Below are 24,147 nucleotides of genomic sequence, written 5' to 3' on the forward strand. Positions count from 1 at the left end.
CCCTGGTTTGGGGGAGCTTCCGGTCTGGAGGCGGACAGAGACAGGATGCGGGTTCCTGGGCCAGTCTACTGAGGGGAGAGAGGCCTGATGGGTGCACCAGAAGAGACAGGAGGAGTCAGGCTGGGCCAGAGATTGAAGGAACAAGGGAACAAAAGGATGGACGGTGACCAAGCACCCACTCAGTGAGCTCTGTTAATTTCACCTTCACTTGAAAAGGCCCTCATCAAGTGGGGTTTCCCATTCTTTTTACCAACGAGGAAAACTGGGTCTCAAGGGATGAGGGAACTTGGCCACAGCCACACAACTGGTAGATGGCAGAGCCAGGATGGGACGCCTGATGGACCCAACGCTCACCTGGACTCCTGCAGCCCAGAGCTCAAGCAGGCATGTGCAGAGGGGCAGGGGGACGTGGATGGAGGCCCCTTACTGCTGGGTGGAAGGGCTGGGCTTTCCACTCCAGCCAGCGGTGAGCCACCACCCATGGTTCCGAGCTGACCCCTGAAGCCCTGGGCTATGCTGACCTTGACTCCCCCCAGAAGAGATGGGCAGGTGAATTCACTTAAACCACAGGGTTGGTCAAACTGTGGGATGCAACCCATTAGTGGATGGTGAAATCAATTTAGTGGGTTGCAACCATTGTTTCCTAAAAACCTGGAACGGAATAAAAAAAACAAACTATCCAACAGCTCTGTGTGTATGAAGGCAAATCTTTTTCACTAACATATCTTCATATTTATACATACGTGCATGTGTGTATACTGGTTCAGTGTCAAGTGTATTTCCTACTGCAGGTCAATCAAAAAGCACAAAAGGCCCATCTTGGAAGCTCCTTCCTGCCTACTTGGGACGTTCGGAGCTGGACTTTGGGGCTGGTGACAAGGAGCCTGCCCTAATTCACTCTTCTCAACCCTCGATCATGCTATTACTCTTGGAAGTCACTTTTGAGAAAAATCCAAAACCTGCGTGGGGGATGGGGGAAATTACATTAAAGAGGAGAGGGAGAGAGAATCTTTGAGACAGAGGTAGGATTTTCTTCGTCAGCCTTCTCTCTCAGAACCAGGCTGCCCAGCCTCCCCACCTGCTCAGAAAACACAGTCCGGAGGCGGGGCGGGGCGAAGGGGCTGGTAACAGGCCGTGGGCCTAGAGACATGGAGAAGAGGTGTGCAGGGAAAGACGGCGGGGGCCGTCCAGGAAGCCGGGGGCGCCACTGAGGACAGGCTGGAGTTTCTTGGCCAAGCGAGGGGCTGCTCACTTCCGGAGAGCTCTGCGGAGCAGATGTTCCCCTACCTGCCACGCTACTAATTTCAACAAGTGTGTGTCTTTCTAGCGGCTGCCAGCAACGGCATGGTTTGTTACCATGAGCAATTTTCTTAATTAACAGACATTAATTAGCCATTTAGCAATTTTGCAAGCATTTGTTTAGCGGCTTTCCTAAACATGAATACCACTGTGATAATGGCGCTGATTAGAGGGTCCCCTAATTAACAGTACAGGGAAGGAAAATTGAAATCACATAAATTAAAAAGGGAGGGGAAACTAATGAAGGCGGGACATATTTGCACCTGCAAGTCTTTTGTACCATGAAACTTGGGTGCAATGTAAACAAAATAAGATAATTCAAAGCCAACCCCCAAAAAAAGAAAAATAAAAAGAACGGAAGAAGAGGGTTTGAGGGTGAGGTCCAGTTGCCAAGAGGGGGCAAAAGGCCTTCTGTTGGTTCTCAGCTCTTGGCAAGAAGGGAGCGCCTCCTCCCTCCAACCCTCGTGGCCCTCCCTGGTAAGATCTGGTGCTTCCTCAGCGAGAGTGGCGTGTCTCCAGGCAGGTCCCCCACACCTGTGGCCCCATGAGCCAGGGGAGGCAAGTAGCGGCTGACTTGACAGCTGACTGTAGAAAATGTATGGAAAGCACCCCAGAGTGTCTGGCCCCCCACAGGGGGTCCCAATCAGTGGCAATCCCTACTAAGGGCCAATGCTCGAAACCGGGTCTGGAGGGCCATTCCAAGCTGTCTCTTGGCCCTGGATTATGGCTGCTTAGGCCCCCCGACATTCAGAGGGCAGGCTGGTACGTGTGCCTCACCTCTCTACCTCCCTCAGAAGCTCCCTGCTGGACTCTAGTAACTGGTCCCTGAATGAGTGGATGTGGTACAAGTTCGCCTCGAAGCAGCCACCTCAACACAAACGGCCAATGAGTATTAAGGGCTGGGAGCGGGTGGCTGGTGAGTGAGGCCCCAGGCCAGCCCAGCAACTTCTCTGGCCAGTAGGGAGAGGCGGGCAGTGGGCTATTAAGTCTTCTCAGAAGTCTCCTCCCCATGACTTGGAGCTGGGGTTTGGAACACTGAAGACAAGAGAACCCTGGCCCAGGCTAGCCAATTACCCAGAGAGAAAACCCCACCATGACCTCAAGACAGGCACAGATGAATCTCAACACTCATGTACCCAGGGCACGGAGCTCCTCTCCCAACCCCTGGGGGTAGGTGTTGACCAGGCTCTGCTCATGTACTTCCCAGCATGGCCCCCAGCACTACTGGGAGCTCTATGAGCCAGAAAGCTTTTCCTCCATGAAGTCAGAAGCCTATCAATTCCTGATGGTCACCCACATCCAGCCAAAGTGCCATCCTCTGTGTCTGCTACATCCACTCAGCCTGGAGCCGTCTGCCACTCGATCAGCGTCTGGACTCAGTCCCCGAGATGGTGTGCAACAGCACAGGGAGGGGCCCTGCACACTTGGTGCATTCTCAGGAGCCTCAGAGAATAGGGCACCGCATTGAAAATGTTTGCTTCTGTTAAAACGACGACGAAGACGACAGACCTGTTTCCACCTCCACAACGAGGGACAGAATGTGCTGCCCTGTGGTTTAGCGCACCAGTAAGAGGAGTTTCTCCCCTATCCTGCCTTCTCAACAAGAGACCAACAGGTAGGTATAGAGAAAACAGACTTTATGGTCTTTTCAACTCATTACCCACTTGGGTCAAAATGCTACATAGGAGGCAGACCAAAAAAGATCTTGTTTGAGGATTCTGACCTTCATTGGGATATTGGGCTTTTCTCTTCCCCAAACTCTGAACAGATCTGGCAGGCAGGGGGAGAGGATCAAGGCAGAAGATGGGAAAAGGAGGGAGTCATAACGCTGATGGTACTGATGAGTTTTCCCACACAGGACAGCTCCCCTATGGGGCCTGCCTGGCATCTACTTGCTGAAAGCTTTACAAGAACCCAAATTAGGTGTGTCTGGAAGCCTGTTTGGCCAAAAAGAGGCCGAGTCCAGCTCTACTTAGACCTTGGAGGCTTTCCGTCTCAGGAACTGCCTAATCCCCCCTCCCAGCACGCTGCAGAGACATCTGCAGACATCTGAGGTGCAGAGTCCTGGGCTAGACTGGAGTTGAGGGTCCCACTGGAAGCTTGGGGAGAGCTACACCTGCCCACACACTTGTTTGTTGGGTGGCCCTGACAGATCATCACTTCTTCCAGTATCCTTCATTTACAGGGGAGAAAAGAGAGGCCCAGGACAGAGGCGTGACCTGTCCGAGACCACAGAGAACTCAACTCATTGGTGGCTGAGCCACATCTCCTAACACCAGCCCAGGGGTCTCTTCATGATAATCACCTTCCTGTCCATTTACGTAAAGAAACAAGGTCTGGGTTCAAATCCGGACTCAGCCACTGACTGCACCTCCCTCGTCAGAGAAATGTGATAATGGGATAATAATGAAGCCACACCTCACCTGCATTAGCTCATGTAACCCTGGACTCCTGGCTGGAAAGGCTATCAGTCGCTCCATTTTACACCTCAAAAGGGTGAAGCCACTTGCAAAGCTATTAAGCAGTGGAACCAGCCTCGAAGTCCGATTCTAGAGCTCCAGCTGGCCCACTGCTCTAACAAGCCCACAAGTAATGCCTGTGTCACACCTGGAGCACGAGGAGCAGAAAGGAACAAATCCTAAGGCTGAAGGATGTGGGGGTGCAACTAGTCACTCACCCACAAACATATTCCGGATGCTGACCTCAGGGGTCTAGCCAGCCCCATATCCTGGGGGTGGGTCACGGAGGTGCATCAGACTCGTGTGGCCCTAGCCTGGAAGCTCCCAGGCTAGCTGGAGAGAAGGATGAGATGTGGTGACAAATGAACTCGTGTCAGTTTAAAATGCCATGGGGTCCAAGAGAAGGTGACAGGTAAACTGAGGCCCAGGATGGCTGGAGAATGTAAGCCAACAGGGAGCCAGGGAGCCGGGATGAGAACTGAGGTCCCTTGACTGGTCAGAAGTCTTTCCTGCTGCAGTGCACTGCCCCCCACGGGGTGACAGCAGGGAGGCCTGCACCCAGGAGAGACCCCAATCAGGAAACCTTGTGACCGAATCTGGGAAAAGAAAGCAGCAAACGTGCCCACTTCCTGCCTGGGCCTTCATTCTGCCCCAGACCCTGTTAATGGACTTGCCACTCTGTCTCTGGCAGTCCCAAAATCTCTGACCAGAGATACACAACTCCTGCAGTTCCTTACTTTTTCCTGCAATCCCAGCATTGGGTAGTGTCTAGCAGCCTCTGAGAGCCACCTAAGCAGGGCCTGGGGACGCTCGGCGATGGTGTGATCGAAGCAAACACTGGACACCGACAGTTCAGTGAGACAGCCTTTGCTGTCACAGACAGGGAGGGGAGCAGAACACCCCCAGGCACAATGGATCCACAGTCTCTGCAGAAAGGCATGTCAGAGTGTCAGCACGAGCCACCTATATACCTCTTGGGTCACAGCCGGGTTGAGTCCCTGCACTTCACCTGAAGCCATCCTCGAGAGGTAGACGGGCTTACGGCACGATGGGGGAAGCATCAGGTTACACAGACCTGGCATCTGCTCCCAGCCCCTGCAGGGCACACTGTGAATCCAGTTTCCTCATAAGGGCAAAGGGACATCACAGTGGGGTGGTGCAGGTGACAGCGCTAGGCACGCGGAAGGCCCCCACTCTTCCATGGCCACTCGCTGCCCATTCACAAGGAAAGCAGGAGCGAGGCCTGCTCTGCCAGGAACACCCTCCTCACTCAGCCTGTTGAAAGCCCACATACCCTCCCTCGTGAAGTCTGCTCTGCCCAGTCATGGTGCGCTCCAAAACACGGGGCATCCTCTTCAGACATTGCGTCTGATCAGGAGACGCCGCGTCCGCTGCTCGAGGGCACGGGCACGGCCTTCCACCCCATGCGTACATCCTGGGCAGGGCCCGAGGAGGGCAACGAGGCTTGGCCAACACGCAGACTCCACAGCCGCAGTCAGCCGGACCCTGGGTGGACACATCCAACACCTCTGAGTTTAAGCAACCAGGAAGAATAGTACCAACGGGGTGACCAAGCTGGTCCTCTATAAACTAAAGACTCTTACGGAAAAGAGAGAGGATAGCTCTTTAAAATTAAAAGTCAAATAGAAAAAAAACCACAGTGATTTTTTTTTTTAAAGGAGAAAACGAATAAGAGCTACAGGCTAAGTTTAATATTTCCAAAACTCACCACTCCTTCACCCAGCACCACCTCACGCTCCCCAAAGCTGCCTTTCCCTGACTAGAAATCATGGACTCTCAGGGAAACAGAGCTGAGACTTAACTCCAGGCTTTCCGGGTGCAGAGGCGAGCCCGGGAGACAGCACACTTGAGAATGAGCTGTGGACGGGGGCAAAGAGCGGGGCTCCAGAGCCCAGGGCACTCGGGCTGGAGTTCTGTCTTGTCTCCCTGAGCCGTGGGCTGTTCATTGACAAAGTGGAGGAGTTCAGGTGACATGGAGTTCAGGTTCCTCACAGGGAAGCCTGGAGACCGCTCTGTAAGCTGCAGAATGCTACCTGCTTACCACTGGCCAAATTTGCCTTCTGTGTTTACAGAAGGCCTTTGGGGAAGGCACCTGAAGTTTCAGGTGGCTCAGAGACCTGACACTCCACACATCCCCGTCCCTCTTCACTCATGGGGCCCCTGGCCTGGCAAGGCTTGGAGGGGTGGGTTTTATCGACTGGCCGCAGAGACGAACGACTTGCATTACTAAGGGCCTGTGTCATCTGCCTGTGGGGTGTGTCATTTTAACTGAGTGAATATAAAATTGCATTAATTCTACACATGGTAAAAGGCATGCAGCAGAGGCAGACAATCCAATTTGCTCCTTGGACACAGATGCTGACGGAAAATGCTGTAAGCCCATTCTGGGGAGAGGGGGCTGAGGTGTGCCCGAGTGCCACTGACCACCCCCCACCCCCGGCCATGTCCGTCAACGCAGTCCACCTCGTCCCTGGAGCGCGAACTTGACCACCTGGCTGGGTGAGGGAGGGAGAGCTTTAGCCACCCCTCCCCTTTAACACGCACCTCATCAGAGGCAAAGTTTTTTCTCTACTACTGTGACCCACGGGAACAAAGTTATCAGTGGCTCGCACAGCTGCTTTCCTTCCCCACCTCTGTCTGGCCCCTCCAGGGAAAAGGCTTCTCTGCGTGTGTGTATGTGGGAGGTACGGGCCAGGACTGGAGCTGAGGTTACCAACTCGAGGGCAGAGGGAGCCTGAGCCTTCTGTGTGCCCACCCAATGTGAGTCTGGGACACACCCAGCAGGTCCTCAAGGGGCTGAGCTGGGCCACCCCTTGAGGGTAGGCATGACCCCCAGAGAGCTCTATGTCAGGGGCAGCTGGCTGCCTAGGAAATGAGCCCACGAGAACCATGACCCTCCGTGGGCACTAGACAAGGACAGGCTTGGCCAGAGAGAGGTGAAGCGGCGGTGGCCCCTGTTCCTGGATGGTGGGGAAGTCACCAGTTAGAGGGAGCAGGACAGCACACGATGTCCTCCCCCTGGGGTCACCTCTGCATACCATCAGGAATCAGAGCAAAGATCAGCATAAGACTCATTGATTTCTGTCTGAGCAAAGGCCCCAGCTGACCTCCCCTTCTCCCTGTACCTCTCCGAGGAGCCGGGACAGGGCTGGGCAGACGGCAAGGGCAAGAGGCCCACAGACTTGTGAATCTGGTGCCAAGACACTCACGGGAGGTGCTCAGCGAATGTTCTCAAGAGGTATGAGGCATGCTTGCCCCACAGAGACAGAGACGCAGAATCAGCAGGCGATGGTTTTCCAAACAAAAGGAGGAAGCGTGGCAAATGAAAGCAGTGGCAGTGTCCAAGACCTAATGCAGAGCTCTGGCACACACCGCCTCCCCCACCTCCACCCCCAGCCCTACGCACAGACAGGAAGACTGAGCCCCATAGCCCATCTCACTGGTCCCAGGGCCAGCCTCGGTGGCCTGCACCACACCGTATACCCAGAATGGAGGCTGGGGTCAGGGCAGTGCGAGGACCCCAAGAGCACGGCCACCATGCTGAGCGAGAAGAGGAGCTGGCAAACTATGGCTCCCGGCCAAATACGGCCTGCTGCCTGTTTCTGTAAATAAAGTTTTATTGGGACACAGCCATGCGCACGTGTACCCTGTCCAGAGCTACTGTCGTGCTTCTGTGGCAGTGCTGTGACAGAGGCCAGATGGCCCACAGAGCCTAAAATATTTACTATCTGGTCCTCCACAGAAAATGTGTGCTGACCCCTGCAATAGGTAATGGGTTTCAAGGTTGAAGAGGGGGAAAAAAACTGGGGTCTTTTACAATCCTCAAGGTAAAATAAAATAGTACTATATCTACTTTCTGATTTTTAATCTCAAATCTCTCCAGTAAGACAAATGAAGCAAAAATTAACCCCAGTGACAATAAGAAAACTGAAGTCATTTATTGGAGCCACGATTTTTCCCACTGAGGATGAACAGAATGAGCGCCGGCCCAGGGGTCAGCAACCCCAAGCTCTGGTTCTCCCACCACGACACCATGCGGCCAGTCTTGGAGTCCTGGTTTTCCTGACTACTGGTCTTGCACAAAATGACCTTTCCTCATTATAACCCAACAGCCAGCATTCACATCCAGCTGGCTGGCCCCAGAGTATCTCCTTGTGGATCATCTCCCTGTCTCCTTCTCGCCACAGTGCTGGCGAATGCCAGCACAGAACATTCTGGGGGCTCGATGCCAGCCCTTGGTTCTTTCAGCGGGTTCACGCTATGTGACCCTCTCCTTTGCAGTGAATTTCTCTAGGGTCATCTCGGGAAGGGGCTCTACCTTGAATGGCTATGGTTGGGATGGGGTGGGGGGATAAGAGAGGTGACTGTGCCTCCAGCTGCTAAAACTTCGGGGCCCCCCTGCGAGAGATTCTTTGTATGTGCCTGTGTCCATATAACCAGGCACCCTTTTTAGGGACACAGGAGAAAGCATGCGCAGGACCCAGTCCACTAGGCAGTGCGTCCAGCCACTGGGTCCCAGCACCCTGGGCGGAGGGTGCGCTAAGCACCAGAGACACAGGAATAAGCCGTGGACCTCCCTGAAAGAGTTCCAGGCTGGTTGGAGAGACCCAGGTTTTACTATTACCATGGCAGCACCCCAACAGAGGCATGGAACCACGCACCCCAGGGAGCAAGAGGGCAGCAATGACAGAAACATCACATTTAGGCAGGACCTGGAAGGAAGAACAGGTGTCCTCTGGCAGAGAAGAAACAGAAGGGCTTCTGGGCTGAGAGACTGGACCCTATGCTGTAGAGGCAGTGTGGCCATGGTGCTGGAGCGCCATACACACAAGACAGAGACCCTGGGGCTGGGACCTCAAGGCTGAAAAGCGGGGTCATTAACCTTTAGGAGCTCGTGTATGAGTGTGGCAATCAGATCTAGGCCTTGGGAATTACATATCCGTTCCTTTCCTTTCCAAAGATGTTTCTATGGCGTCTCTCAAGTTAGAAATCAAGACTTGTGGCCACTGGAAAACTGAGTTCATGGCTATCTGGGGTGCTAACTGCATATGGAGTATGCACATGCTCTCCCACTAAGCTATGCTCCAGCCCTGAATAGCTAGCCTTCTTTAATGTTGGTGAAGGACGTGGGACCCAGGGAAGGTTTCCAATACCCAGTCCTAGCCATGTGGGCTTCCGGCCAGGAGCCAGAGAGCAAACGTCGCTCTTCCTGACCATATATTCAGTGCAGCAGAGAACAACTCTGCGGACAAGCAGGAGGGGTAGAGACTGACCCAGGATCCAGAACCACGCCAGTCCCTAGGAACACCTAACCTTGCCAAGAGAACCAAATCTCCACCCCCCACCCCCAACCACAAGATTGTGTTTTGCTCTGAAAATGGATAGTGCTGCAAAGATGCACCCTACTCCTGCCCGCCAGCCTCCACACCTCTCACCAGCGCTCAGGCTCCACTGTTAATCACAATGGCACAGGGAAGGCGAGGTGCATATTAAAAAGGCACTGCCTCATCCACCCAGAGAATTCCTGTTCTACTTTAAGCTCTCCAGACACGCGCATGCACACAGCCTTCATCCCACTACCCCTTCGCACCCCGACAGACAATCCACAAAGTAAGGATCTCATCATATCCAACTAGGAAGGGAAGACACAGGGCTCTGGAAACCACACATCCAGAATGCCAGAAGTCATCTCCTAATGTCCACTGAGCAGAAGAGGGCTGAGCTGGGAACAGGAAAGTCGGCCACGGTTTTCCCTTTGGTTTGCAGCTCCCTGGACGACTGGGTGGTCTCATGCCTCCTCCTACTCCCCGAAGGGAGCAGCTTGGGGAATGGCCCAAGATCTCATCTTCTTTCCTCAGCTAAGGAGAAGCAACAGGATGGGGCAAGGGAAAGGACCAGGACCCTGGGAAGAAATGGGTTTAGGAAGCCTGCCCAGAGTCACCCAGGCGAACCTCAAAAGAAGCATAAAGGGGCAGCTGAGTGTGTGTGGGGGGGGGTGGGGGGGGGAGGACGAGGGGGGGGTTGGAAGAGCCCCAGAGTCATGGCCACCATCTGCAGTCCCCCCACCCCCACCATACTTACTCACCTCGCCTGTAAAATGGGATGCCCTACCTCCCAGAGAGCTGGAGGACTGAGATACTGAGAGTCAAGTACTTAGTCCAGTGCTGGGAACTGACCCTCACCAAAGGAGGTGGCTCAGACCTTCTCCACCTCAAGGAATCCTTCGGGAGCCCCCTCCTTCTTTGACTAAGCTTTCCCAGGACCCCAATCCCAGGGCGCTGCCTCCTGGCCTGTCAACAGTCTCGGGCTAGAAGCACAGTCCTCACGCAGCCTGCCTGATGCTGAGTGCTCCTCAGCAAACTCTGCGGGAGTCATCTGGCCTTTGAAGCGGTCGCTTATTTCTTCTGCCCCAAAAGCCTTTGATGCCCCAGGGGAGAGGAGCCAGGTCTCTCCTGCTTACCACCGCACCTCCCGTGCCCGCCCCCTAATGGGGATACATGTCACAGATGGGCAGATTAAGGCCCAGAAAGGTAAAGCCACTGCCCTAGGATGGACTGCACGTCTCCAAACTCTTAGAGCCTTTCCATAACTGCAGAGTAAGTTTTTTGGGACCAGATACTATAATTACTCTGAGGAAGAGGTACTTCATCAGATCCACATTTTGGGTGTATGTTTTTTGACCTTGGGACAAGGAGAGGGTAAGACTTCGTCAGAGTCTCCTTGAATAAAACTGACCCGAGACTGAAGAGGCTTCTAGAAGGGGAGGGGAGAATTGTGCAGTCTACAGAAGAGGCCACGCAGACGTGCTGGAGGTGCAGAGGCTGGGTCTAAGAGCGACAGCTCTGGCCCCTGTCCTGGGGATCAAAAGCTGGTCCAGTAACAGCGTGAAGGTAGCAGGATTAGATGACAAAGAACTGTGAGTGTCTTACCCAGAACTTGGACTTCATTTCTCTAATGCAAGGATATCATCGATAGGAAGAACACTCAGCGGAGGGGAATCAGCCACCTGGCTGGCCTGCACTTAGCCCAGGCTGGGGTCAGCCCCATGGACTGTGAACACCTGCAGACAGGTTCTGTCTGCCCTCCCGATCCTGGGAGGCCAGCAGGGCTGGGCAGAAAGCTGTCACTCGAATGTGTACTGAAGGAACAGATGACTGAACGCACTGAACGCCAGCCCCTGGGAAGGAGGGCTTGTGCGAATTTCTGATCGGCCTTTCATTCTGACCACATTTCCAAAGTCCTAGCTGGTGAAGCAGGTAGAAGCTGTTCCTATTTTACAGATGGGGAGCCGACACTCAAATGATACCCATTTGAGGTGAGGCCCACTAGTAACAGAACTCAGGATGCCAGGCAAAGACCCAGCCCCTGGGTGGGAGAGTTGACATTAACTCACAATAAGGAGCTCATATTAATGAGCCTGGCAGGAACAGAATCAGAAGCTCCTGGACATGCAACCTGCTTCCCTGCCTCTACCTCCCCTGCATACTCCCCCTGGGTGGACCAGGGAACAAGCAGTTAAGCCAGGATAGGGCAGGATTAAGTGAGATAACACATTAAAGGGGCCAAGCAGGGCCTGGTGCTTGGTGTATTGGTGCCCAATAACATCAGTCTAACTGAAGGGCTAAGTACTAAAAAGCCAATCTGTCTTGAATATACCCAGAACCTCTCCCACACATCACTGCCACCAAGGCTGTGCTGAGGCCCTAAGACTCTCTTCCTGGAAGAAAACACTCACGGTGGCCCTTGCCCTCGGATGAGCTGGAAGACGGGAGCTCCACCCTGACCCCCGGCTCTAAGAACAGCCCCAGCACATTCCTACATGTGTCCACAACACAGAAACCCAAGTGTTTAGCCACCCCAGGCACCAGGCAAGGGCTTCATGGGCCTCATTTCATGGCATCCTCACAAGTGCCCAAGAGTTTGGGGCTATCTTCACCCCCAACTGTCAGGTGAAGCAATGAAGTTCAGATCGGTTAGCTGGCTTTCTCAAGGCAACCCACGTGCCAGCCCAGGTTGTGTGACCTCGGGGCCTCCAGGAAGGATGGAAAGCCTTCAGGGAGGGTGAGGGGGGGATGGCAGATGAGCTTCTGGGGGCCCAGGTGCTCGGCTTCTGACTGACCGTCAACATGGATCCTGAAGCCGATGGGTCATGTTTCCATGGCAGTAATAAACCATCGCCGAACACGGGTGTATGTCTCCCTGGGAGGCATTGTGGTTTGCTGAATGAGTGCTCTTCAGCACAGCTGCGGGTACCAGTACCCAGAGAGGTCGGGTAACCTCCCCAGAACACAGGGTCAGGAAGTGGCACTGGGGGGTGGCGAGGTCCTTGCTCCAAAGCCCCCCGTACAGTCACCATGCCTTCTGTTGCCCTCCCCCGAGGTGTCCATAGGAGGCCTCTTCCAGGGCTGATGCCCTGCTACTCCCCATCCCTGCACTGCATGCAGAGCTGAGGTGGTGCCCCCCACCACCCCGGGCAGGGAGCCCCTGGGGTAGCCCAGCACCCAGCCTGGCGGTGACACTTCATAAAAGCTGTGGCCCCCTGGCCATACTCTTACCAAGTGTAACCCCGCATTTTAGTATTAGCAAGAGACAGGGGCTTGCTGGATAACAAGTGGGCCCGGCCCAGGGGTCTCATTTATCCCCAGGCCTTCATCTGGGGGGGGGAGCCGGTCCAGGGAGTGTCAGCTGAGGAGTTCATTTAGGCAGAAACAGGACATGAGCCCAAAACCCACACTGTGGATCTGCTGCTGTATATCAGCTCTTAGAACAGCACCTCACAATTAGCACTCGGCGAGATGTGAGAAAGCCCTCTGACCCCGGCCCAGCCCCCTGGCCCAGCCCAGACTCCCCAAAGGGCAGTTTCCTTTCAGCGTGGTGTGATCTTATGCAGGGGGGTCTATCCTGAGCCACATAATGCCAAGGCATGTTATTATAGGATTCCGCTGGAATTCTCTTCCTCCAACCTCTTCTGCTACAAGGGCTGAGGAATTTGACCTTTTTTTTTTAAAGGAAAAAAAAACCTCAGCATGATTTGCACAGAAGGTGGAAGCAGGAACACAGGAGGGTCTACCCCCTCAGCCAACTATGAAGAAACAAAACAAAAACACAGGGGACTCCTCCACCCTCGTGAAAGGCAAGAGGATCTTGGCAGGGGGCGGCAGGGCGAGGGCGGGGACGGACGCAGCAGCGGTGCTGGGACAAGGGACAACACGGCGGAGCGGCTCCCAGACCCAGGAGAAAGTCGAATCTAAGAGAAACCCGAAGCAAAAACCCAGGACTGAAGGGGAAAAGGATAAATCAGCCCAAGCTTTTAACACATGAGAGGTGAAGGGGCTGCTGACACCACTCTTTGAGGATGGTATCCATAGAAGTCAGAGATCCGAGTCGGCTTACAGCTCAGGAGGAGAGAGGGGTGCACTGGGGTCTCCGGGGGCTTAAAGCAGCAGCAGTAAGAACTAGTCAGCCTCCCAGGTCCCAGAGTCCTTCTGGAAGACACTGCCAAGGGAGCACAGACCTGGGGCTGAAGGGGGGGATGTCCTCGGTGGGGAGGCAGAGGCGCCCAGCAGCTCCGCGTTAGGGGGCGGTCGAGGCCCGCGGAGCGGCTGGGTGCTTTGTTACCGAGCAAATCTCCCAGGCGCTGACTGCTGATGCATAGCTAACAGGGCGGCAGACATTGATTTATGTTCAACTTTCCATTTCATCAGCGAGAGTTACGGTGCGACACGCGGAGTTCAGGTTTTTCGGAGGGGCGGAGAGGCGGCTCGAGTGTGCAGACACAAACATGCCCGCACGCGTGCACACAGGCACACGCGCCAGTCAAGGCCGCAACTTTGTTTTCCCTTTCAGGAAGGAGGGCGAGGGGGCCAGCAGCCTGGCACGTCAGGAGTAACCTTTCGTGGGCCGTTGCTAGGAGCCCCCGCACGGTCATCTGCCGCTGGGCAGACGTTAGGCACCAGGCTGGCTGCCGGGCGGGGCGGGAGCACAGCCTGACCTTTGTGGAGGTGGTGTTGGCGAGAAGAAAAGGTTTTTTTTTTTTTTTTTTTTTTCTTTTCTTCCTTCTCTCCTGCCCTGGCCTTTCCACACAGGCCGGGCAATTGTGGGGGGTGGGGGTGGTGGCTGTGTGTGGGTCCACGGCGGGATGAGGGGAGAGCCCAGGCGACAAAGTTTCCCAGCAGCCAGGGGTCTCAACAGCCCTCTAAGGCACCTAAGGCCCAGAGAGGGGAGGATGGCTCTGCAAGGACACACAGCAGTTTGGCAACAGGGCTGGACTCAAACCAGGACGCCCAACACCCAGGGCAGGGGTCCTCAGGCTTAAAGTGCTGCTGGCTCGTTCACAGTAGCCAGGGGAGGGGCGGCTGCGGCGCTGTGGGTGCCACGTTGGCTTGGAACAGGTGGGGCTGGGGTGGGAGCAGCCTGGGGCCCAGCAGTTGGGGCGCCCCGCCTCCCGTCTAATCCTTCTCAGCGGGGGTGACCCTGCCTTCTGTCAGTCTGGAGGCCGACAGCAGGGTGAGGGGCGGGGAGGAGGGGGTGCTTCTGTCCCCTGAAGGAACTGGCACACTCCCTGCCCCCAACACGGCATCTGTGTCCTCCTCTCCCACAGACCAAGCCCTCCACCAGGACCCCTCCTGCCCGCAGCGATGGAGCCAGGGCAAGGGGCGGGGGCCAGAGCGTGGGGCCCAGAAAGGGAGGGGATTTGCTCCCCACAAAAAGGTGTTCATCAAGAAGCTCTAGAGTCTACCACCTGGTCCAGGCCTGTCTTCCCTGAGCAACTCTCTGGCCAATGTGAGCCTTGGCTTCTTCATTCAGAGTGGGAATGCTGTTAGCTCTCAGGCCGACCTCAGGGGGCCAAATGGAATCACACACGGGGATACCTTTTCTAATCTAGAGAGTGTTCCACCAACTAGAAGAGGAGGTCAGACAGTTCCACTTTAGGACCTGAGGGCACTGGCTGGGAGTCTCAAGGGGCAAGAAGGCAGCCGTAGGACCACATGGAGGGCCCCCTCCCTTGGAAAGCAAACGGTCTAACAGGGTAGGAGGCACCTGACACCCTCTCACTATCCCAGTCCGATACAAGCCAGAACCCTGGGCATCCTCCCAGCTCTGCTTCCTCCCGGCTCCCACATCCAGCAAGGGGCTGTGAGTTCAGGGCAGGGAGGTGCAAGCCACTGCACTTAGTCACCACTGCCGCCCAGGGCTTGGCCACCCCCCCCCACCCCGCCAGAAGACCACCGCCTGGAATCCACACTTCCACAATGGCAGACTGCCACAAGCCCAGCCCCTCCAGGCTGCTTGGGGTCTTCCTGCAAGCGGGTCACTTCCCTTGTTAGGAACCTTCCATGGCTCCCCTGTCTTTAAGTTCGAGTCTCTATCCAGGCCTCCTGCTATCCCAAGCTTGCCCCTTTCACACCCACGTCCTGGCCTACGGCCCCCTCTCCCCACTCACTGGCAACTGCCTCCCGCTCAGGCCTCACTCCTCTACGCCAGCCCCTGAGGCAAGTTTCCCAGATGGACCCCAGGTTAGGCCAGATGCTCCTTCGCCTGTCCCCGTGGCACTAGACCCTCGGTGTAATCACTCCCTGCCTCCTCCGCCAGATTGTGAGCCCCTCGAGGGCAGGTCCAGGGCCGCCTTTCATCTTCGGTGATCACCAAGGCTGCGTGATTGGGAGGCCACTGTGGCCTTAGAGGCCACGTCTGGCCAATGGGCTAAGGGATGACCAGCAAGTCGGCCGGGCCTCGCACGGTTAGGTCCCAGCCTCAGACTGACCAGCCATCAAATGGGGACCCATGCCCTTCTCCCCATCAAATCCTCCCTTTGCAGCAGGCTTTGAAAACCACACAAACAAGATGGTTTGCTTCTTCCCAAGCCTCTCCTAGTCCCTCCCTGGCCCTAGTCAGCAGAGAGGTCTTTCCTGCCGCTGCAGCTTTCTGGCAGGAGAAATGGCAGCTCACTGTGTTGCTGCCTGCTTCCCGCCAGGGAGGAAGGCAGGAAATGGACAGCACTCGGCCCAGCTCCTGGGAACTGCCTGAGCTGCTGCCACCGGCAAGCCCGCATTCACTGGGCTTTGATCCTCCCTGGAAACACACCATCCCACCCCAAGGCGCTCAGTCCCCAGGGCTCTCTACTGGGCATCAAGTCTCTACTTGGTTACCACCGGTGCCAAGGAGCTCACTACTTTGTTAAGTTGGCAGGTGGCAGAACCATCTTCCATATTCAAATTGGCCTCCCTCTTCTTTTCTCTGAAGGATCTGAGATCTAAGGGCTGAAGCCTTGCAGAGGCAGATCTGAGTGTCTTTTTTTTTTTAAAGATTTCTTTCTTTCTTTGAGTAATCTCTACATCCAACGTGGGGCTCAAACTCACAACCCCGAGATCAAGAGTCACACGCTCTTCCGACTGAGGCAGCCAGGTGTTCTGGTCTATCTTCTATATGGCCAAACTTCAGATACTTCAAGTCAGTCATCAGAGCCCTCCTGGGGCTCCTCTCCCACAGAAACCCCAGCTACATCTAAGGGAAATGAGGAGAGTGCTCCCTATAATGTCAAGAGGAAAGGTCCAAGGTCATGTGTATCTATCTCTCCCTCTTATTTTTGGATCATTTTTAAGGTTTCTGGACTATGCACATCATATGCTTCTTCTCTCCCCTCCCCCACAACTGATGGGGAGGGTTCTCTGGAGGCAGACCTCAGAGGTGGGTGGACTCGGCTAGCACTAGGCTAGCACGAATGAGAACTCACCGGAATGGGGGGACATGTCAACCCCGATTGTGCCCCACTACAATGGAAAGTATCTGGGCATGTTCAGAGCAGAATGTGATGAGCTTCTGGCAAAGGGAACTAGGTTCTCCCAAGACTGTCCTTTCCAGAGAAGGCTGTCTTTAGCTCTTTGACATCCGCTGGGTCTCAGCAATACCAGTCTCCATCCTCAGTGCGGTCGGCCCCCCGGTTCCGGCCACCACAGAGCTGACAGAGCAGGTGCACAGTGAATTGTTCTGGAACACAGACCTGGCCAAGGCATTATCCAGACCAGGATGCTCCAGTGGTTCCCACTACACCCGGATGGGGCCCACAGTCCTCCAAAAGGTCCAGCAAACACTGCCAGCAAACTCTCCAGCCCCATCTCCTACTAAGCACCTACCTATCATCCACCTCACTGGGACACCATCCCAGACTGTGTTGCCCCTAGGAAGCCCCTGGGCAGGCAGGCCCCTCCATTCCTTGCTACAGGGCATGGGTTAGCCATAAAGTCTCTCTGGTAGGCTGGGTGCTCCTGGAGGCAGACTATGACTGATCAGTTCTGGCCTAGAGTCAAGCCCCCTGCCCTCACAGAGGGTGCTGATCACTATCACTAACCACAGTGCCATCTGCCTCTGGGCCTCCACTCTGCATCTATATATGAAGCCTGGACTCGATCAGGCATGGCAAATACAGAGGTCACACACTACCACTTACATCCCGGTGTTCGTGGCAGACGTCGCCCATCAGTGTCTGCTGAGCCCGCACACGGCTTCAGAATCATTCTCAACAGTGTTCCAGTAGCCACCACCAACCCATCAGGGCTGGCGTCTGAACAGACACGTTGCCTGCTTTTGAGAGAAGACGGCTAGAGTTTCTCTTTCTCCCTCCATCATTTCCTTGCTTTGCTCTTGTTCTCTCTTCTCTCGCTAGACAATCAGACGTGTAGCTGACTGCTGTGGAAGAACACTGGGGCCCTGGGCCGGCGAGCCTGGGCTGGGATTCTGATTACAGCCCGCGGCTGATAACTCTGTGCAGGTCATTCACCTTTCCCAGTCTCACTCTCCCAATCAGCATGGCTCCTCTGCAGAAGCACTGTGATCAAAATGAAAGTAAGTTGCATGTCTAAAAACACTACATAACTGAAAACAATCACTGGAATTTAAAACAAAACAAGAACAAAAACAGCCTGTACTCAGTGCTCCCTTCTTCATGACCCCTGCCCTCCTGCCATTCCCCAGCTCTAGACCTAGAAATCCTCATTGGAGGGTGCCTCCCTTAGAACTACCTTAGGGCCAAGGAGCTGGGGGCCCACCCACACCAGCAGGCCTGGCCAAAACTAAGCTGAGTCTGCCAGATGTGCAGCCCAACCGACTTAAGCTGCATGGGGGGAAAAAAAAAATGCCACTGCTTGCTTATGTAAAATCCATCTGGATCCAAAGCAGAAAATCCAAGTTGGAAAGGCCCTCAGAGACCATCTGGTCCACCCTGCTTCATCTCTTAGTGAGGAAACTGGGGCCCAGAGATGGGGAGCAACTTGCCCAAGGTCAGTCGGCAAGTACATGGACAAGCGGGACTAGAACAGGTGTCCTCAGACTACCGTCTTCTGTACCCTTCCCCACTCCAGAACACCCAGAACACACCCCTGGGCCCTCCAAGCCTGGTCAGAATGAGGATCCAGAGCTTTGGGGCTGGCTGGGCTCCACTCCTGGTAATGTGAGCAACACGAATCAACTCAGTTCAAACATTTGCTGGGTCCCTAGTGCATGCCAGATGCTGGGGATGCCAAGATGAAGGCCGTCTTTTTACAAGGAGCGCAGAGAAGTAGAATGTCCTTGCTAAGTTCTACCATAACCCCAAGAACCCCCAAATACTCCCCAATATTGTGAGGTATGGTCAGGCTGGGTCCTAAACCACCTCTCTGCCAGCCCTCAACTTGCTACCAGACACGTCTCATGCCACAGGACCAGGGTTCTGTCCACCTTAGACACCTCAACACCAAGTAAGAAAAAGCCAACAGACGGAACCTAACGTGTGGATGGCCACACCTTGTGACCCCAGCAGTAGCCTTGCAGTCTGAGGAAGTAAGCCCCCTGTGTTCCTTTCTGAGGGGCTGGGATGGGGGGTAGATAGCTGCTCCCTCCCACCCACCCTGGAGGCCCCACTGGCTTCAAAATTTAGCACCAACTGGGGGCGGAGTCCTGATGTGAAAACTGGGCTGGCCACCGTGGGACAGAATCTGGTCAAAGCTGGGTCAGCCAACCCAGGCTGGCTGTCTTGGTGCAAAGACCCTCCCCTTGCCACAGAGCTGCCCGCCCAGACTGTGGCCAAGCAGAGGAAGAAGTGCAATTGTTGGCAGCAGATAAAACCCGACAGCATCTCTATTTCCCTTCTAATATCGGAGTGGCCGCCTGCAAGATGAGTGAGGGGGAGGGCCGGCAATCAATAGCTAATATTCCCATCGTGAGCCAGCCTACTCTGGAAATGGGCAGTCACTACCTGCTTCCAGAGAGATACCCTTTCCCCTCAGCAGTGACCCAGCCTGAGTAGGTCAGCATCACAGCCAGGAGGCACCCTATCCGCCTTCATCTTCATCTGATTAGAAAACGATGTCCTCACCTGAGGAGGGCGTGGGGGGGACAAAGTCAGCCAAAGTCACCCAGGAAGCAGGAAGCAGAGAGTCCGGGGCACACGGGTCCCTGCTCCATGTCTACCCCCCGCCCCAACTCTTGGTGGTTCATCCTGACTGGGGTTCAGAAAAGACCTCCACTCAAGAGGGTCCAAAAGTTACCTCTGTTTGATGGTGGCTGGAAGTGGCCAAATAAGGACAAGAATCAGTCTGGGCTTTCTGACCACACACCCCTGAACGTCACAGGGGAGGGCCCGAGAAGTATGTCTGGAATTAGGCCTTAACCATGGACAATTATACCAAAGGAGGAAGTTAAGAACTGCCCACATATCAGGGAGACCTTGCCTTGCCCAGACTCAGGCCAAAATAGAAGTTAACGAACGACGTATTTAAAAAATACAGCTGGCTATATTCTACCTCTTCCCACCACAGCGGCCTGCACTGGGCACTCAGATGCCAGCAAGTAGCCTCAACAGGCATGCTCACAGGCGGAGCCTGGTATCCAGGGCTTTGTCCACCAGGCAGGAAAGCCACAACTGCACGGTATCCAGGGTACCCATGGCATCGTGTAGGAAGATGTGTAAGCCTGGGAAGGAAGGCCCAGGCAGGTAGAACACCTGTGGGAAAGACAAGCAACTAGGTACAGAACACCCGTCTACGGTGGCCAGGAAGATGGCTGCCCCTTGGCATGGATGACCGTCTCAGACAGCAGTCCCTGGGCTTCCCCTGTGGGGAAAGAGCAGAAGCCCGCCTGGCTCCTTTCTTTCTTTGGGTTTCCAAGGATCTGAATGTCTCCTTCTCTTCCAAGTCTGACCCCTCTTCCCAATGCCTTACCTCAAGCCAAGCCCCGAGCAATGCCTGGTCTGGTCTAATCAAGAGCCGACACACCCCATTTCCGCCCCACGGCAAGGCTCCAGTTTGGGTGTCATGCTAGGAATGTATACAGATATATGTGTGGCCATCCAAAGCCCTCAACCGCCATCCCTACACCCCTCTCACTCACCCCCACTGCCATCGTAGTGGTGGGCAACCTGCTCTTTCTGGTTTTGGGGAACACCCAAATTTCACTGATTCCCTCCTTGGTTAGTAAGCAGCACGTCCAAACCCTTCTCTCCTGGGAGTCAAGATCAACCGAAATGTGAAATCTTACAAGGTAGAAGTGTCAACTAGGTCATCTCCCACCCAGGGAGAAAATCCCCTTAACATCTCTTAAGAGGGGTTTGTCCCCCTTTTGCTTAGATGTCTTAGTAACAGGGAGCCCCCGCCTCCTGCAGTCTGCGTCTCACTGCTGGACACGCAAGGCGTGAAATTCTGGCTTACACCAAGCAGAAGTCTCCTTGAACTTTGTCTCAGTGCTCCCAGTTTTGAATTCTTGGGCTTCACAGAGAGATCTTGGCCGCCTTTTCTATACAAAGTGCTAGCATTTCAACGGGGTGGGAAACACAGGCAGGTTCTCAAATCCCGCCGCAGGCAGGTTCTCAAATCCCGCCGCAGACAGGTTTGAAGGAATGAAATGTTATACTCAAAGAAGCTCCTTCCAGCCCTGCACGCTGATACCTCCCTGAGATGGCATTCCCCAGTCTCAGCCTGGTTAAAAATCGAATGAGTCCTTCCTGCCCCCCGCTCCCCCCGCCCAACCCAGGGGACTGCAGAGATAGGAGGAGGCGGCACAGAGGGGCCGGCAGCCACACCCAACCCTGACAGAAGACAAAGCCCCCAGAGGCCGACAAGGTGTCTTTTGGAGAAGACCGGGCTCTCACCCCACGTGGGACCTGCCCCTGCCTTTGGCGGGCAGAGTGAGGGCGCAGATTCTCGCGGGATGCCGACTGTGATCACACTCGGAAAAAATCAAGTGGTTAACCAGAGGGGAAGGATTCCGAGACCTGCCAGGATGGTGGGTTTTTTGGTTTTTTTTAGATTACGCCTAAGGTTTGTAGTTTGGACAGGCAAAGTAAACAATGACGATGACAGCAGCAACAAAACAGAAACAAAGAACAGTTTACTTGTGTTAAAAAAAAAAAAAAAAAAAGCCTTTTGTTATAAGACAGCTCCCCACGGCCTTGGAGGCAGTCCCACGGCCTCCCCGACCAGGGGCAGGCTGTGTGGTGCCTTCAAAGCTGCTATGAAGAAAACCAGCTTGGGCACAAGTGACACAGCACGTGCAGGGGCAAGTGGGGGCTGCCCTCCATCTCTTTTCTCCCCTCCTCAGGTTTTGGAAGGGGTGGAGAAAGGGATAGGAGGGGTTGGAACCAGCATAAAGTAACTGTATTTAGACCATGGCAAACTGAGCTACTACTTACTTTTCTCTCCCTCCCTCCCGCCTGCCTGGGCCTGGCCTGGAGCGAAAGGAGCAGGGGACCGAGGGGGCCCAGCACGTACCTGAAAGAAACCCGGCGGGATGGGGCCTCCCGGCATCCCATCGTTGGGGGGAATGTTGCCAAGCACGGGGCTCGGGGCGGCTGCCGCACTCTGTGGAGACAAGGAAGCGGAGAGTGAGAGGCTGCACCCACCCTGAGAGACCTGGAGCTTCCGACCCCTGGCCCCCCGTTCTCCCTGTCCGCTCGCATCCTCCACAGACCCTCCTCAAACACCACCTTCCCAGGTGTGTCTCTCACTGGGCAAGTGAGGAACTCTCCAAGCCTCTGTTTTCTCATCTCTAAAATGGGAGAACAACATCCGCCGCTTCACGCATGCATTGCAGAGCACAGCACACAGTGGCTGTTGCTAATGTATGAATGTTCTGCCTTAGCCTCTCAGCTGCTTTATGAAGCCCCTGCAGGGCAGCCGAGGTGCTTTATAAATGTTTGTGCCCTCTCCAAGAGGCTGCATGCTGCATGGAGAGCAGATCAAGCACTATCCACAACTTAATGAACGAACAGACAGCCCTGTTGGGAAATGTCCCTGGAGAGGTCGAAGGAGGGCAGGGGCCTGTTGGGCCCCATCAGGGTCCTGGGTGCCACAGGAGATGAGGTGGGCTGCACAGTGGGGGGATGGGAGGCACTTTTCTTCTTAAATGCTCCTATTCCGGCATTTACCTGGTACATCTGCCTCAGCAAATGCCTCCTGAGGGGTGAACAGACGTCGTTCTCCCCAGCCTGGCCTCCTTCCAGACAATCTGTGTCCCACCTGCCATGTGGTCAGCATGTCTGAGCCTGGGCCCGCACGCACACAGGCAGGGTGAGGCTGATGGGGCAAGTTATGTGCCTCCCTCCCAGGCTGGTGCCCTGCACACACACCCCTCCTCCCCCCTAGGCACTCCTCCTGCAGGAACCCCCACTCCCGCCTCAATGTCACCAACCTCACACACATCCCCTACTGAGAATTTGAGACTCAATCACCAATCGCCTCCCAGGGGTCTGACCGGTTCTCAGGGACAAGAGTGAGCCCCCTGGGGTCAGGAAACAGAACACCTCTTTTTCTCTTACAAATGCAGCAGAATTCACTTCTTCCCTTTCCTCAGCCAGGAAATAGGAACCAGAACTCCTCTAACTTCCAACTTTGATAGAAGGAAATGAGGTAATGTGTGAATCCCATGGACACACGACCCGTAGCAAGATGAACCCCTGGGGACCCACGCATCTGGACTCCAGTGCTGTTACCTGTACTAGCAACAGAGGGCCATGGGCAAGCCACTTGGCCTTCCCGCCCCAGTTTCCTGTACAAAGTGGGGATCGCTGTTGTCCTGCCTGCTCATCAGGGCTGTGGAGGATTATGGGACAGGATGGGCTGTGTTTGTGAACCGGGAAAGCTTGGTAATCTGGGAGCAAGGAGGGCTCAACATGGGCAGGCACTGGGTGTCTTAACAGACCCAGCTAAAGAGACTGGGGTGGGGATGGGCTGGCCACACAAGCCCAGCATCTCAAAATGCTTCTGCCTACGGACAGGCAACCCTCTCTGTAATTAAAGAGATTCCGCCAACCATCCTGTCATGTGTTACAAGCATCCCCAAACATCATGAATGAGGTCTTCCCACCTTCCTGGGTGAGAGCCCCACTCAGGAGGAGGAGGGGCCAGCCTGCCTCTGCTAGCCCCCTCCCCTCACCCCAGCATCATCTGGGTAAGGGCCGCCTGGGGGAGTATGCCAGGCTATCCGTTAGCTGCACTGTTTGTCTGTGGTTGGTGGTTCTGTGGAAATGCAACTTTTCAGGATTTACAGCCAACAATCATTCCTCAGAAGCAGGGGCAGGAAAGTTTGAAAGAAAAATCAGAGTGAGGTAAACAGGCTCCCACGTCTTCAAGTTCCGTCAGAGATCAGTCTTACATTTAACTCTTTAATCTTTCAGGAACTTATTTTGGTACAGAATATAGATTTTACTCCGAAGGCAGTGGCCTCAGTACGACTTTGCCCCACTCATTTGAAACCCGGAGGCAAAATCCTTACAAAGGCTCGGGTCTGTTTCTGCGCTTTTAAATTCTGTCCGACATCTCTATCATTCCATTGCCATGATCGGAGTTTCAACCGTGGATCTTCCTTTCTCCTCCAATTCTTCAGTGGAAGTTTTCTGGCTCATTTTCACCTACCTATCCCTCCAAACATCAGATCATTTATAAAAGTCACCCCCCTACCAAAAGAAAAAAGTTCATATACATATAACACACAAATAGACACACATCGATGCATATATGTACAGTATAGGTACATATACGTATATATACAAATCTGGAGGAGAAATGCCATCTTTCTCAAACAGAGGTGACCTCCCAGGACATGGTCTTTCCCCAATTACTCACACCTCCGTGCAAGTCGCAGTTGAGCGGGGGGTGGGCACAACAATAATGAGCAGGTAGGCGGGAGTGGGAGTGGGCGACATGGGGAAAACCAAAACCCGGTATTGCTAAAACTAAATGTTTTATTCAACAAATGTGGCACCAACTTGTCTGTAGGACAAGGACCGGAAGATGGAGCTCCTGACTGGGGAGGCCCTGGGTGGTGTGCCTGGCAGGAGCCATTGGGCCTGATGCTAGAAACAGGTTGGGTCCTCCCTGCCACCCCCCTGCCCCATCTATCC

The 24,147-nt window shown here is 54.6% G+C and overlaps 1 protein-coding gene across 3 annotated transcripts in view; it reads right to left on the minus strand.

Annotated features, from left to right (window-relative positions):
- Nucleotides 1-24,147, minus strand: part of SSBP3 (single stranded DNA binding protein 3) — a 160,157-nt gene that overhangs the window by 25,203 nt on the left and 110,807 nt on the right. For all 3 annotated transcript variants that reach the window (XM_035727083.1, XM_035727082.1, XM_035727081.1), the window contains exon 5: nucleotides 21,518-21,607. In XM_035727083.1, coding sequence (XP_035582976.1) covers nucleotides 21,518-21,607 — 90 coding nt within the window. The remainder of the gene's footprint in view (nucleotides 1-21,517; nucleotides 21,608-24,147) is intronic.

The sequence above is a fragment of the Zalophus californianus genome, chromosome 4 (genome assembly GCF_009762305.2).
Source record: "Zalophus californianus isolate mZalCal1 chromosome 4, mZalCal1.pri.v2, whole genome shotgun sequence".
Classification (NCBI taxonomy): domain Eukaryota; kingdom Metazoa; phylum Chordata; class Mammalia; order Carnivora; family Otariidae; genus Zalophus; species Zalophus californianus.